This window comes from Argopecten irradians, chromosome 14, assembly GCF_041381155.1.
Source record: "Argopecten irradians isolate NY chromosome 14, Ai_NY, whole genome shotgun sequence".
Classification (NCBI taxonomy): Eukaryota; Metazoa; Mollusca; class Bivalvia; order Pectinida; family Pectinidae; genus Argopecten; species Argopecten irradians.
Window position 1 is genome coordinate 36,424,347 of NC_091147.1, and position 15,394 is coordinate 36,439,740.

A 15,394-nucleotide genomic window follows, 5' to 3' on the forward strand; every position below is an offset into this window, starting at 1 on the left:
TATCATAATGGTAATTTTGTCACCGGTTTCTTTCTCAATTACTAAACTAAAATTTTCTGTTGACCAATTATAAATCATAGAGTTTTGATTTTAATGATTTAAAGATTTTAAACCTAAATATAAGCTCTGTTTAATTTTCACCGGAGATAAAAATTGGGAAAATCATGATATCTGAAACTGATATTCACTCTTCATAATGTATATACAATCATGCATTTACCTACAAAGTAGATAATTAAGCAACTTTTATAATAATGGGAAAAAATTTATATGACATACAAAAAATACTAGTTTTGCACATGTATTGAAAAAAAACCAATGTGAACATTTTTTTCTACTAATGAATAAACTTTATCAGCAGCATGAGATAGCATGGAAATTCAAGATGTCTGTTTTTGAACTTTTGATGTTTTGCTTTAATCAAAGTCAAATGCTATCACCTATACCAACCATTTTTTATGCTTGCAGCACTATCTCTTCCATAACCTCTCTCTTTTTCTGCCAACAAAAGTTGGTCTTTGTTGTGACGATTCTACACAAGAAAAAAAGCACAAATATAGAATATAATCCAAACATCACATAAACACTTTGTTTCTTGATTATTCGGAAAATTTAATGTATATCATTAACAATAATGCTAGACTTTAAAGAAAAACAATCCCCAAAAGTTATCAAGCTATTTTCAAAGTTCTAAGACTGATGTTTATATCAAATCATACACAGTTACCTCGGCACCCATGTAAAACAGCTCATGTTAAACATAATCACTGCCTCTGCCAGGGATCAAATTTGGGAGCTACAGGTTAGGCCAAAAAAAATTATATGCATGTTTCAGGTTACATGACTGAAAAAAATAGGGTAGGTCGGTCGTGAATTTATTTTATTTTATTTTTTTATTTTATTTTTTTAGGAGAGGTGGGGGAGGGGTTGAGTTGCTTTATTACTACATTACAAAGTAGGCTGGCTAGAAGTCTTTTATTTCTCATTACCATAATTGAACTTTATCTGGATAAACTTAAAGCCAGCGTAAAAATCTAAATTGAAAACTTCACACACTACATTTTTGTTTTGAAAAAGTGTGATAAAATAGGTAGGGTCGGAGGTAAAAACTAGGGTAGGTAGGGGTACCTGAAACATACATATTTTGTTTGTTGGCCTAACTAGACTCACTAAACTGATCACGCTAAAGAGAATTTCTCTGTCGTCTGTGATTAATATTTACCAGGGTTACAATGATATACAATAATCTCCACTTACTAAAACATTATTCTGTATTTCCTTTTGTCTGTCCTCATGTTCCTGCATGCGACTCAGCCTCTCTATCAGTTCTTTTTTGTCCTGCTGTTCCTTTTCCAGTCGTTCGATCTCTCGTTGGATTTTCTCCACCTTCCTCTGGCCAAGTTTCCCTCTGTCCACTGGCATCGGAAGGTAAACGTCTCCACCATACCGATCTCCCATGTTGCAGATGTTCAATTTTCAATCCAGGTGAGCAGAAGATCTTCAAATCTTCACATTTTAAATCTACAATAATTAAAAAGAAAATACAGTTAAATCTGTCTTAACATGTGATGAAATAATTAAAAAAATATTGTTATTGAAATATTAAAATTGTAATTGCTTTACTTCCTAGAAAGTAATGAGACTACAATTTTAATACTTCAAATACAGTATTTCTATAATTATACTTTACAAGTCTGAACTATCTCATAGTAAAACTGAAGACAGCTCAGAGGAAAAAATCTGAACCAAGACAGGCGAGCAAAAATTTCCTTTGAAGGCTACACAGAGAGAGCGATGCCCAACATCAAAGCCACACAGTCCACCACAGTGTACCGTTATACAGCTCTTTTGATGTGCATCAAAGGACTAAATTACCTTTTCTGTTCTGTTGCCTCCAGTTTTACTATCAGATAGTAAATGGGTGAAAAGAATGTATGTGATCGGAACCCCTGGAGTATTGAGGGTGGGCCTTGGTAAGATACTCATATTAAGTCACCATTTTCCACTTCATATTTAATACCAAAAAAGGTCATATTTTAAATTTTGGGTCTAAAGATATTAAAGAAATTCTGGAAAACAAAGTAATAGAATTTGTTGCAAATTTTGTTAGAATTATTAACAGATCATTCTTAAATTAACTTGCATACAGTAATTTCATTAATAATAAACAGGTCGGGGAAAACCACCAACTTGCGTATTATACGCAAACTAGAGTATTATACGCAAACTAGAGTATTATACCCCAATTGGAGTATGGATTTGTTACTAAAAATAGCCTAAATCGCTGAAATGTCAACTTTTGCTATACTTTTCAAAAAATCGCATTAATATATGCCAAGATGAAGTACATTTTACTAAAATTTATGCAGTAGAAGTGTTTGTTACTAAATAACTTGATGCAACTTTTCTCAAAATATTGCATCTATTTTCAATACTTTCCGACATGCAAGTAAATATATTTTTTGCATTTGTATTCTGTTTCAAAGTTAAATAAATGCGATTTGTAAAAATATTTGGGAAAAGTTCATTTTAAAGCATTTTTATCTATTTTTAGTAACAAATCCATACTCCACTTGGGGTATAATACCCCAGTTTGCGTATAATACGCAAGTTAGGGGTTTTCCCCAACCTGATAAAGTTTATACCCTTGAAGGACCAATATTCGTCAGGGTAATCAAATCTTCCCTTATCAACAAACCAGAAAGAAATAAAATGTACCAATTTTATCAACACAAATATATAATATTTTGTCTTACTTGTACAACAAATTGTCTATCAATTCGTTATTTTTTTATCGCGATACAGAATATTTCTACCAGCCGGTTGTGGGTGATGGCCGACACAATAGGGACCTATTTTCGTCAGGGGGGCTGTATGGCTTATTACGAAAATTAAGGTAATTCCAAATAAATGTTGAGCAGCAGGCTCTCTTGTGAGATCGTGTTTAAGCTGAAAATTTCTTGTTGTTACATCGATTTTAAGTCTTTTAACCTCTTGGTCATGGAAAGTGGCGAACACCTCTGTTTACATAGAATGTTTTCAACAGTACCGCACCAAAAATTTCGGGTAAGTTGAATCGCTAAAATAATTTTTAATAACCCTAAATCCGGGCTATGAATCACATTATTAGACATGTGACTTCCAGTATTTTTTTGACATACTGCTGCTCAGTGTACATGGACAGTCAAATGCTGACGGTTGGGTTTTAAACTTTCATTTAAAATGGACTTAAGAAAATACCTTCATTTTGGGTATATTGTTACATCATTTTTATAAAATCACTTGGTTACAGCACACAATCTTTTTTAGCATAACAAATCTTCCTTGGTCAAATCTGCTTTCAACAGACGTCACCCTTTATGAAATCACGCGATAGTTCATGAGATATAAGCAAAATTGTAAACATGACGAAAAACAGGTCCCTGACGAATTTAGGGCACTTGACCATACTTGGTAAATAAAGTCAAGAGCCTAGAGGACTCAATGAAGTAAAATATGAAAATGCAGTAAGAACATACATTATGTTGATGTAAACAAATTGATTGGAAAATAAATAATATATTGAAAGTGACGAATACTGTTCCTTTACTGTATATCTATGTCAAATCTATTTAATCTTGTATGGACAGACAGAGATGGTGCAATAATCCAATTCTTTTACATTTTTGTATGTGGAATGATTTCTGAGATAGAATTATCATTGATTTATTCATGAAAGATTTTAATATGGTGGAGAAAAAATAGTTACCTATTAATGTGGCTTATTGACATACTGTAATGTATACATAGGTGAATGAAGAAAAAATAAACAAAAGTAAGTTTAGGCTACTTTGACTTGCGAACATCAAAATGTAAGTTGCTGTGAAAATAACAGCTCACGCAAGACAACGTCAACTTACGTTTCCGTGGCGAAATACCAGACGTTAGCAATGATGTCTCAATCCAGATATCCAATAGTCGAAGCCATTTAAACGCTTACTCATGTAAAGTTTCTCAGCAACAGGTTGTTTTCAAAGCATCGGCGGCCATATTGAAACAAAGTATGCTGTTAGGGAATGGCGGGTTTCGATTGGCTGATTGGGCAACAGGTGCGATAAGGGAAGTAACTCTAATAGAAGATAGCAGTAAAATAGAAATACATATCTAATAATTCCGGAATTCAGTATTTTTTACAATCTTATAAAAATTAATTGTTAGACGGCTTCGTACACTACCTGGTAAATGAAGTCATGTAACAACTTATAATAAAATCTTTGAAAAATGTGATTTTTATTAAAAATGGTTATCAAAAGATTATTAGAACCAAAATAAAATTTTGAACAATTATTAAGGAACACATTTCAAAAACAATTAAGCTTATACATCCCCCACATGCTATTTTCAGTTTATGATAAGATTTATTAAAGATTATTATGATCTCTTTTCTACTGATTATTTATAACAAGACAAACATAAATGGAAAAAATTTAAGCCTCAAACTTTTTGATCTCCTTCACCTTGATTGGGAAATTTGGCAGCTGGGTGCATGCATTCTGTGATGGTATGCTCGGCTATATTTGATTCCAATGAATACATTTTACTCATGTTGAGATTATCAATACTTTGGCAAATGTAAAGATTTTGCAAGTTTTGCTAATTTTTCTTTTCATTTAAAACTGTAGAAGAACTCCTATGATTCATAAGCATTTAAATTTAATTTACCATAATAATTCTGAAAATGCCAGGATCGGGCCTCCACATTTCAATATTGCTACTTTTTTTTAATCTTAGGTGCTCCCTTTTCTATTTGCTGAAAAATATTAGTTAAAGGGACAAATCAGTAAGGCTAATTCGTTACATAACCACAAAGCAAAATATGACATTAATGTATTGTTCTACATTCCTTATGAAACATATGACAAGAAATAGTGACACATTCTACAACATTGTTAAGTATTTTGATTAATACCAATGAAATTCCAAATTGTTGATCAATACGATTAAGCAGGTACAACATGTACGCTGTTCCCTTACCCGAGTCAAAGTCACGCACGTTAAACAAAAGCAATACATAACCACTGAGGAGTTGATGAAATTAATTTTAGGCAAGAACATGCATCTAATAATGTTAACACAACTGTAAGAGCAATTTGAGTAGTTCTAGACAAAAAATGCTTTATGTTTTCAGCCTGGCTCCGCATCTTACTTCTACTAAACAACTACCAATACGTCAATGACAATCAACATACACAGGCAAGGGTCAGGGTTCGGCATACAAGGCTATGTGTAATGGCGATTGAACATTTCACATACATTTGACTGCAGTGGGCTTTTCTGACATATCACAGTAAAACCAACTTATCTAATTTCCATTAGAACTGGTTTGTTTCCGAAATATGTTCAAGTTGTAATGTACTCTTAGAGCGAATTGTCCCTTTAAATTTAGAAAAAGAAACAATATGTTCATTTTGTGAACGCTTCCCTTCATTGTATTGGAAACAGCAATGTTTTTATTTTAGCACAATCAGATTTCAGTGCAAGATAGCAAAATTCATATTGCACAATAAGTGCTAAAACATGCATTTTTGCAGTGTAATTTTTTCATCAGGACTCCTAAACTGAGTTATTCCCCCTTAGATCATGCTGTCATAAATACTGTAAATTTTAGAGATCATCCAGCTGTTTTTAAAGCAATAATTCATGTACATCACTAAACATTTTTTTTTTTAATTTTGGATTACTGGATCACACTTACTTATCCAATCTACACTAATAAATGAAAAATTCTAAAAAATTGACTGTGCTAAATTATGTATGTTTGATAATATCAGTATTAATTGTATAAATTTAACATATGGGTGATATGCAGTTTGAAATGCCAAGACGCTAAAATTATCTGATGATTGACAAAAAAAGAGCAACAGATTCAAATAAATGTTTATTTTTTATTTATATATATATTTTTTTTCCCGATTTTCCCATTTTTCAGTGAGTATCATTTAACATGTTGTAAGTGCATTGATTAAGATCATGTTAAACAAACAATAACAGCATCCCACTCATATAATGACATCCCAGTTGTACATGTTGTATTGTTCAATCCAATAAAAATTGAGATTAACATTGTACATGAAAAAACTCTTAAAAAATATAAATAGAGGCATAGTATTATAATAAGTAAGATTCTTCATCTCTGATCCAAAACCCACATCAAAACAAAGAGATTGATAAAGTAGTTTCTGTACATAGGGCAGCAAAATTTTTTATATGTGTCAGGTTTTTTATAAGAATTCTCACAGCAAATTTTTTATACATTGAAAAAAAGAAATTGTTACATCAAGATGATAACAATAAAGAATTTTCTATCACAATTTCTATAAATGGAACATTTAATGAAAGTATGTTACAATTTCTATATACATGCACAGGGCACTGAAATAGTTCCTATGTGACTGTTTAACTGAAAGAATTTTTCTGTCATCATTTGACAATGATAAAAAATGCATTCTAATTACTGGTATAGGCAGGGATCAATCTAGGTTTTGGGGGAAAACTACCCTTTTTCGAAACAGGGGAACAGTTTGGCGAAATTTAGGGGAATTTGAATCTTCTTTTTTTGGTCCAAAATTATATTCATTTTGATGGAAAAGTACTGTAAAACAATTAATCTTAATTTAGATTTAGTAAAGCAAAATGTTTTAGCTCAATAATGGAAAAATTGAGTTTATCATAAAATATGCAGTAGCTGTATGATAAATATGAAGAAATTTGTGAACAAAAGTCTAAAAAAAAACTAATGAAAAATAAGTCACAGGGGAAATTGTGTTACAAAAACGGTCATTTTTTAGCTTAAAATGGGGAATTTTTAAATCTTCAGGGTAATTTTAGGCAAGAGGGGACTTCATTCCTTGAGGGGAAATTTACCCATAAACGGTAATAATCAGAGCTAGATTGTTCCCTGATAGGTCATGATATTTTGAAAATGAGTACAGAATGCTTATTGTCACAATTTTCATCCGTATTTCATCTGCATATTACATAGTTGTCTCCCTTAAGCGTGCGGGTAGGTATCCATTGTAACATCATTATTTTGTGAGTAAAAGTCACATCGTTTTCCCTGAAAAGTATGACATTATGCTCGAAAACACATGATGTCATAATCAAGGACAGACCACTAACTAATTATCTGTATTGTACCAGATTGTACCAGTGGATTAAACATTAAAGCATCTACACAAACCTATAAACAAGCCTCAATGTACAATACAATCACACATACAAAAGATTCCTCACATACACATACCACTATTAATTACCAATAATTCCATACATCTAAAACCATTGGCAGTGTTTGACAAGCTTATGGCTTATTTGAAAACTTCATAAAATCCAAAGGTCTGTCAATTTTTTATAAACAAACAGCTATGATCCAACTAGTCCAACCATATAAACGAAAATGGCCCAAATGTCCATACATAGTAACAACGCCACTCGGGCCTGGAAAACACTCATAGATACACATCCATACATTTTAAATGTCACCACCCTCATAAAAACTTATGTTGATATGTTCTAATGACATTCCTCTCGATAAGTGACCATCCCACTCTGGTAGATATGTGTTCCTATATCATCAACTCATCCAAATTACATTAAATCATTCACCCCTAAAAATTCATAATGAACTGTTTCAGCCTCTGCACCAGAAGAGTCTATATGTGTTTTTAGGGGTGAATGACATGATGACACCATTCAAGCAGATAAGAATATGTCTATACTTCAGTATTGACTATAGTTGTAGCCTCTTGCTGGTGGAGCTTGTTGTCCACCCCAATACTTTGTGCTGTCACTTGGATACCGTTGCCGAGACGAAGATGAAGAGCTACTGGTTCGGTGCTGCCGCCTACTGGAGGCCTGTAGGTGTTGATTGAAGATTGGAATTCCGCCAGATTTAGCAAGTTTCTGCAGAGCACTGAAGTGCAACTTTGTAAGAATCTGGATTTCTTCAAAAACTGGAAAAGAATATTTGAAAAACATACATCATTCATTTGTCTTGTTTAAACCAAAATAATTAAAAAACAATATTTTTCAAAATTTAATTAGATAGTGAAATTTGCTCAAATTTTGAACATATTGATCCATTCACCCCTGAAATGTCATAATGAACTGTTCCAGCTTTTGGATAGGAAGAATTCAAATGTATAATCAGGGGTGAATCAGCTGTATAATTTGCTTTACCTTTGCTAATGTATGCTTTATCGTCTGGTACATGGACAAGCACTTTCTGTAGAAAGTTACACATGGCTGCCGTCGCTAAAACCTGCTCTGGGACGGTGAGACTATCAAAGTAGTCAAAGTCAATCTCGTAAGGGTTTGTAGGTGCAGGGTAACAGCAGAGCTTTACCAGTTCTGCTACGATGTCCCACACATTGTAATCTGAAAGGAAATAGGATAGTTACTATATAATTAGTCTACACATAACCATCATTCTAGGAAGGAGAAGCAATTTTGTATTATTTCTCTCAGCATTGATAATATCACAAAAATCTAAATCATGCAATTGTCACATAATCGACCTGACTTCTAGTGATTTCGCCTGTGCAATTTTTTGCAAATGTCATTATAATCTGGAGCGATTTTCATTGGCTGCGCTGAGCAGGAAATCCATTGTGACATCATGACGATTAGATGTAATAATACTTATTTATAACTGTTATCTTTATCAACTAAATCCTGAGATCTTATGTCATCAGTAGTAAAAACAGTACTGTTATAATAATGATGGCAGAGAAAAGTGATTTGAAAATCTTAAATATATAAAGATGATAAATTATTAAAAGAGTAACTTCTACAAAATCATTGAATGAAAATATTTTTACAGGTAACAAGATCACTGTAATATCTCATGCTAATGACAAAAACATTTTTAGGACATTCGTTATTGGTAACATGTCCCAGGGAAATAACAGAATAAACAATTTTTTTAACACTGGATGAATAACACTACAATGAAACTTCCAATTAATATTCCTCGTCATAATTACCTCCCTTTACTACTCCTCTCTGCAATACATACCCGAGTCTTTCCATGTGTTTGTTGTTTTAAGTTTGAGTGGACAGTCCTTGTCGTTAGCCGAGTCTCCCGTCAGTTTGATCAGCCTCTCATGGTTTGATCTAACCCACACGTACGGACAGCAATATCTAGCGTAACCAGCTACCAGGAACAGAGTGGAGTTATCTCCCTTAAATCAAAATATTATCACATTAAATTTGAAACATTTTTTGACAAAAAATATAAAACTTACAAGGGGTTACCTTTAAAGTTGTCTCCCTTTTTGGACTCATATGAATCCTCCTGAAGTGAAAATTTATTACAATAGATTTATCTCCCTTTAATGACAATGATTTTAATTATTACCATTAGGAATTATTATTTCAAGTCAATATTTGAAGTTGGTACATATATACAACACTTACTTATAACACATGTACATTTGCATCTGACAAAAATGTTGATATTTTGCTTTACCCATATCGCTTTGGTATCTCGAAAACTGTCTTTTTATACTTACTCCAATTTGAATTTCCTGATCACTGGGTGAAGCTGGGGGCAGACCAATCCCTGTGGGGGCTGTACTTAGAGTCATCTGGGATCTCATAGAGATTAATAGAGATCGTCTGCAACATATAAAACCACATTTATTTTCACCTCATTACACTGAGTCCAATAATGTACAGAGTATATAATAGTTTTGTCATAAGAAAATACTAAACAACACACCTAATTTGAAATGAGATATCCAATACATCATATTGAAATACTTATAAATTTGTAATTAATTGTAATTTCTGTTCCAAATTTTTTCATTTCTTTTTCTTTACCGGTAGTTATACGTGTATTAAAATCTAGATCATTTAAAGATATTTTCTTTTCTAAAAGGACTTCAATTTAACCAGATTCCACTGTCATTATTAGAGGTTCAGTCCTACATTTTACCCTATACAAAATATACATATAATTGTGTACATATATCTACAAATAAGATGTAGTGTTGTAAAACCTGCCTTAGTGACCGCCTCTGTATCAAGGCCAACTGCTTAATGTAGACCACCTTCTTTAGGTCTGACTTAAGGTTTTATATGATTATAAAGGCCATACCATGGGTTTGGTCTAGAACTTATATATTACCGGTAATAGACAAGTTTGGGTTATTTTTATAATAGACATGATATTCAGTAAAACAGAAAGTGAATTGTGATAAATTGGTTTAAGAGTTGATATTGAGTATCATAAATTGAATCGTTATAACATGATTTAAGAGTTAATATTCAGTAAATTCAATTGTGATGACATGGTTAAGAGTTGATATTCAGTAAATTTGATTGTGATAAAACAGTTTACTTACTTATCATATGGGAGATTTTGAGAGGTGAGGCTTCCACTTCGGTCTGGAGAACTAAACCCTGTACCACTGGATTCTGATGGTACGTAGGTATGATGGGTGGTCTACCAATAAAATAACGACAATTTATCGTTAGTAACTTAATTTCTCACGAAACAGTACAGAAATTAAACATGTAGTAACAATTCAGTTTTGAGATCTCAAAACACTTGTATTAGTGTGAATTATTCACACTATAGCTAATACAAGGGTTTTGGGATCCCAAACGATGTGGGTTAAGTAGAATTTACTGTCATTGAGTCCCACCTTCCGGTATTTATGACCGTCAAACGTCAGAAAAAACACAGTAAATGATGACGTCATAATCACCGGATTGTGGGACTAATTGATGGTGAATTGTACTTTACTCCATCAATATATCGATATACCGATACGTATCGGTTTTCAGGAGCGTATCGAATATCGATACGCAAACATGCTGTATATCGCTGTATCGTTTAACATCTCAACCTACTGTTTTCATTATAGAAAGGGGAATTTCCAAACAAAATTTATTCTAAAACATCATTCAAGTAAGAGCATTTCAATCAAAAGGAAGTGTTTAAAGCATATATGTCACCTAGATGGATTAGAAATGTCTTTTCATAGCTAAGAATACGAATTGACAGAAATTAATCAACACAGATGGTGAATCAAATGTTAGGTTTCTACCAGGTTATAGAATGTTTTATCAAAATTTTTTTTTATTGTCACAATATTCAAAACACAATGGTCAACTGAATTTGAAAAAAAAGGTCCAGTATATCGTCAATACGTATCGTGTATTGTTTCAGTGTATACTCAATACGTATCGTATCGTTTTAGACCTTCTAATACCCTGCCCTAGTAAACACAAACATGTATCCAGTTATACCTGCCTAAGCAATCACCTCTTTATAAAGACCACTTGCTAATTAGAACATGCATGCACTTCCTTATATGCTATTAGGTACCAAATGGTTGTTTATAATAAAATTTATTTCGACTGGTGTAACACCACTTGTTAAAGAGACTGCTTCTTAATTAGCAATGATACAATAAAAGTAAAGTATTGATTTTATTTTGTGGTTAAATAATATAATTAATTATAAATCTAATCTGAATTACAGCTTTCGACTTTATATGTGTGTTGATCATGATTTGTTTTTAATTTTTATGCTAGAACTGACACGCCATAGTCATAATATATTATAAGCATACAAAATGAAAAGGACACCATTTTTTTCTTATACGTTTTATCTTTCATAGTAAACAGAATAAATTTATATATGAATGTGTTAAAGAGGATTAATAAAAATGCCTCACACACTTATTAATTTTGTAAACAAATATGCCAATATTGATAAACAAAAATTGTGCTTTATTTTGAAATCAATCATATCTTATTATGACAGCCTAAAACATCCAAATGATCATAAACACATAATTACCTGTGGTTCATTCACAATGCTAATAACCATTTCTTCTCTTCCTCTCATGTAGGTTGCAAAGTGTTTGAAGCCTTTCAGGGTTCCCATTTTTAACATCTCTCCAAGAAAGCCCTGAAGTCGTTTCTTCAGGTATACCTCTTGTGACTTTAAAAGAATTCATAAAAAATATTTCACTGATGTAAAAAGTTTTCAATTTTTTCATGTAAACAAGTACTGAATTTATGTAAAATTAAAATCATAAAAATGTCTCGTTTTCTTTCCTTTAAAAGTCATTTCATTCAGGGTTCTCATTAAAAGCCGGTTGCCGGCAAAAATAGCCATCTATTTCCTAGTTTACAACCGGCTATTTTTATCAGAAATAAGTATTGGTCACTAGGGGGAGTCTGTGGCCCCCAAACACCTATTATTAAAATTCAACCATCTTTTTGAAAAACTTAGTGAGAACCCTGTCATTAGTGTAAAAGCTGAGCAGAAACGTTTAATAAGCAGATCAACTACTGTATATAATTGTATAACTGATATGTTTCAAAGTTCAAACTTCTAGCTGAACTGGATATATATAAATATATATATAGATATATGTTCTTTTACTTTGGCTTTGCACTTTACTCAAATACTAATAATTAAGGATTATAATTTCTTAGTAACTCAAATAGATTTTTTATGTTATAGAGATACAGTGGAACCTCCCGAAACCGATCATGGTCGGTGCATATAATTTCGGCCGGTTTAGAGAGGGTTCGGTTTTGGAGAAGTGAACCGAATACCGATCATCACGATCCGGATTTAATCGATCGGAAGTCGTTTTTTACATTAGCTAGTGCACCGCATGAATGCCTAGTGTTCGTTAAAACCGGACGATATTGATTGTTAATGTGAATGTTATCACAAAAGAGAGAATCATACGTTTAAAAGGAATGGATTACAGCAAACTTGACTTTGTTACCGCTTATAAACGTAGTTTAGTTAGTTAGTTGCGTGAATGTTCTTTGGGATGTTCTCGTCTGCAACCTACATGACGACCGATCGCTTCCGGTTACGTCAAGAATCAAATTATATGGTCTAATCATAGGTATTTAGCACGCTGATAAGTCAAAGACCCACTATAGACTAATATATATTAGTCTATAGTGGGTCTTTGACTTATCAGCGTGCTAAATACCCATGGTCTAATTACACGATGATCAGTCGATGCCGGTCATTATATGACATAGTCATTTTCTAAAACAATACATGGCTTCGGCTTCTTCATACAGATAATTTACGTTATCCGACAACTACATATGTAAATAAAAAAAATTTTAAAAAACGTGTGATTTGAATACGAAACTTTCTCTTTATTACTAGCTCTGCTTGTTTTCCTACAGTAAACAAACCGCGTGCACATGGTAGACCTTCGTTAGATATCTAAACAATAGACATGATTAAATGATTACACCACCATCTCGGGTATAATTACTGTGTACCTATAGCCTGCCCATCGGTATACATGCCCAAGGACATGGCATGCAACAACTATGGTACAGGTATGTGTGTATTTCACGGTTGGTTGATCAGACCTCAATGCAATCTATCGGTGTCGCTCAAGTAAGGCCGGTTTTCAGAAGTGTATTTTAGTTACATTTGACTATTCCGATCTCAAAATCGGTCCGGTATTCGGAATTGGGAGGGATCGGTTTTGGGAAGTTTTATATACTATTAATAAAGAGGAATTCATTCCGTACATGACATTCATGTTCGGTTTCTAGAGGTGATCGGTTTTGAGAAGGTTCGGTTTTGGGAGGTTCCACTGTATAACACAAAAATCTGAGTGTACTCTCATCTTAAACCGCTTCACAGTTTATCTAGAGTACATTTAGATGTTTTTGTTCTCTATAACAAAAAAACCTTTTCATATTAATCTTTATAATTCAATTTATTAAAAGTTATCTTTTCGAAGTTCCAAATTCATTTTAAGACGCTTTCTTCTTTGAAATCATTGGGCCTACACCATTATCTTTTCAATCAAAAACTGATGTTACAAACAGCGACGTCATTTTTTTCCTTTATGGGATAAAGTAAATTTATAAGCCAATGAAAATCCTCGTAACTAGCAAAGTTTCATTAGACTAAAATGTACTCGAGTCTAATAGCTATTTGAGTAAAAAGGTCAAGCCCGTTTTTAAGAGCGCAGCTCTCTGCGCGGCCGAAGGCCGCGTAGAGCGAAGCTCTACTAACCATAACACGTGTGTGAGCATATAGATTCCAATATATTCCAGTACCCCTTGGACTTTGAAATTGTGTCCCGCGGGAAAAGTCTCGCGCCTCCATGCAGGCAGCCATGTTTTAATTCTCGTTATCAGCACGACGAGATTTGAAATTTTCTGTACTAGACGAAACGTGTCATCGGGATACGCTTAAAAATTACTTTAACTTACACATATACAAGAACAATGCAACAAATGTATTGGTCAAATATATTATATGTCGGTGTAGGGAGGGGTTAAAAAAACCCTATCAGTCACCGCAATCACGGAGCCCATCAATGCCTCTCCATAAGTCTCCTGACTTCCAATGAGGCCGAAAACCTGCGAATTACCTGCGAATTATATACTCAGTATGTTCTCAAGCGCACAGCACCGTCAGCAGTGACGTCACAAAACCTGACGCCAAAGATGACGGCATTGATTCCCGCGTATTTGTTATAACATGTGTGGCATATTGCCAAGTTTTCTCTGCATCTGATGGAAAGTAAATTGAACTATTCCATTTGCATTATATCGAATTCTTTCTAACTATTGATATCCTGTGCATGTCAATGAAATATATTTTATTGTTAATCTCGTAGAAAAATGTAGACAATATAAATTGATGATGTTATATAATCCTGTATTTACATGACATGGAACTGCGCTCTTCTGAGGCTTTGCCTTATATTCATATTATTGATTTTAATTCAATATGCACTAGCAAATTATCTATATTTCATGAGCTACATTTTGTATCATATTAACCATTTGCTAACAGGGTTTTTTTTTTTTTTCATCTGTTCACATTGCATTGATTGCCATCATCGATCAATGCTCGCTACGTCCACAAAATTAAATTTATCGACCTGCTTGAACCTGTCGCCTCCGATTACGTACTGAACGTTCAATTCATCTATCGAGCTGTATTTTACTTACATGGGCATCCATTATGTACAGAGACTATGCAGAAGATCCCCCTAGGCTCTTTTTCTTTATTCTCAGCATCTGCAACACCGACAACTTGCAGACCGGATGTTGTAGTTTGTCGTGTAAAATCGGACACGGAAACGATACCAAAACTTCCGGAATTTAGAATATATCTTCGGAAAAAAGCGTATCAAATAGGAGCCAACCATATAATATCTTTTCTAATTTTAGAAATATTTCGAAGGTATCTAATTTTAAAAATAGACAAGAAGAAGCAGCAAACTTACTACAGTGTAACTAATGTTTCGGACAACGGTCTACTGTTACTATTGTCACAGGGGTCTGAAAATTAGTTACAGCTTGGACCCACCAGACAGAGTGTCCATAG

At 33.2% G+C, this 15,394-nt stretch overlaps 2 protein-coding genes across 2 annotated transcripts in view; both read right to left on the bottom strand.

The window, feature by feature from the left end:
• Positions 1-4,054, bottom strand: part of LOC138307178 (uncharacterized) — a 42,557-nt gene extending 38,503 nt beyond the window's left edge. Inside the window, exons 1-3 of the mRNA XM_069247812.1 lie at positions 3,900-4,054; positions 1,258-1,521; positions 451-532 (exon numbers count right to left, since the gene is read on the bottom strand). Of these exons, the coding sequence (XP_069103913.1) occupies positions 451-532; positions 1,258-1,458 (283 nt within the window). The 5' untranslated portion in view covers positions 1,459-1,521; positions 3,900-4,054. The remainder of the gene's footprint in view (positions 1-450; positions 533-1,257; positions 1,522-3,899) is intronic.
• A 1,856-nt stretch (positions 4,055-5,910) lies between these two features.
• LOC138307406 (uncharacterized) lies at positions 5,911-15,135 on the bottom strand. The gene is made up of 7 exons (XM_069248144.1): positions 15,016-15,135; positions 11,852-11,995; positions 10,386-10,486; positions 9,552-9,657; positions 9,056-9,221; positions 8,218-8,415; positions 5,911-7,991 (listed from the first exon to the last, which is right to left on the bottom strand). Exons 1-7 carry the CDS (start codon positions 15,025-15,027, stop codon positions 7,759-7,761), a joined length of 960 nt encoding a protein of 319 aa, XP_069104245.1. The 5' UTR covers positions 15,028-15,135; the 3' UTR covers positions 5,911-7,758.
• Positions 15,136-15,394: the final 259 nt, after the last annotated feature.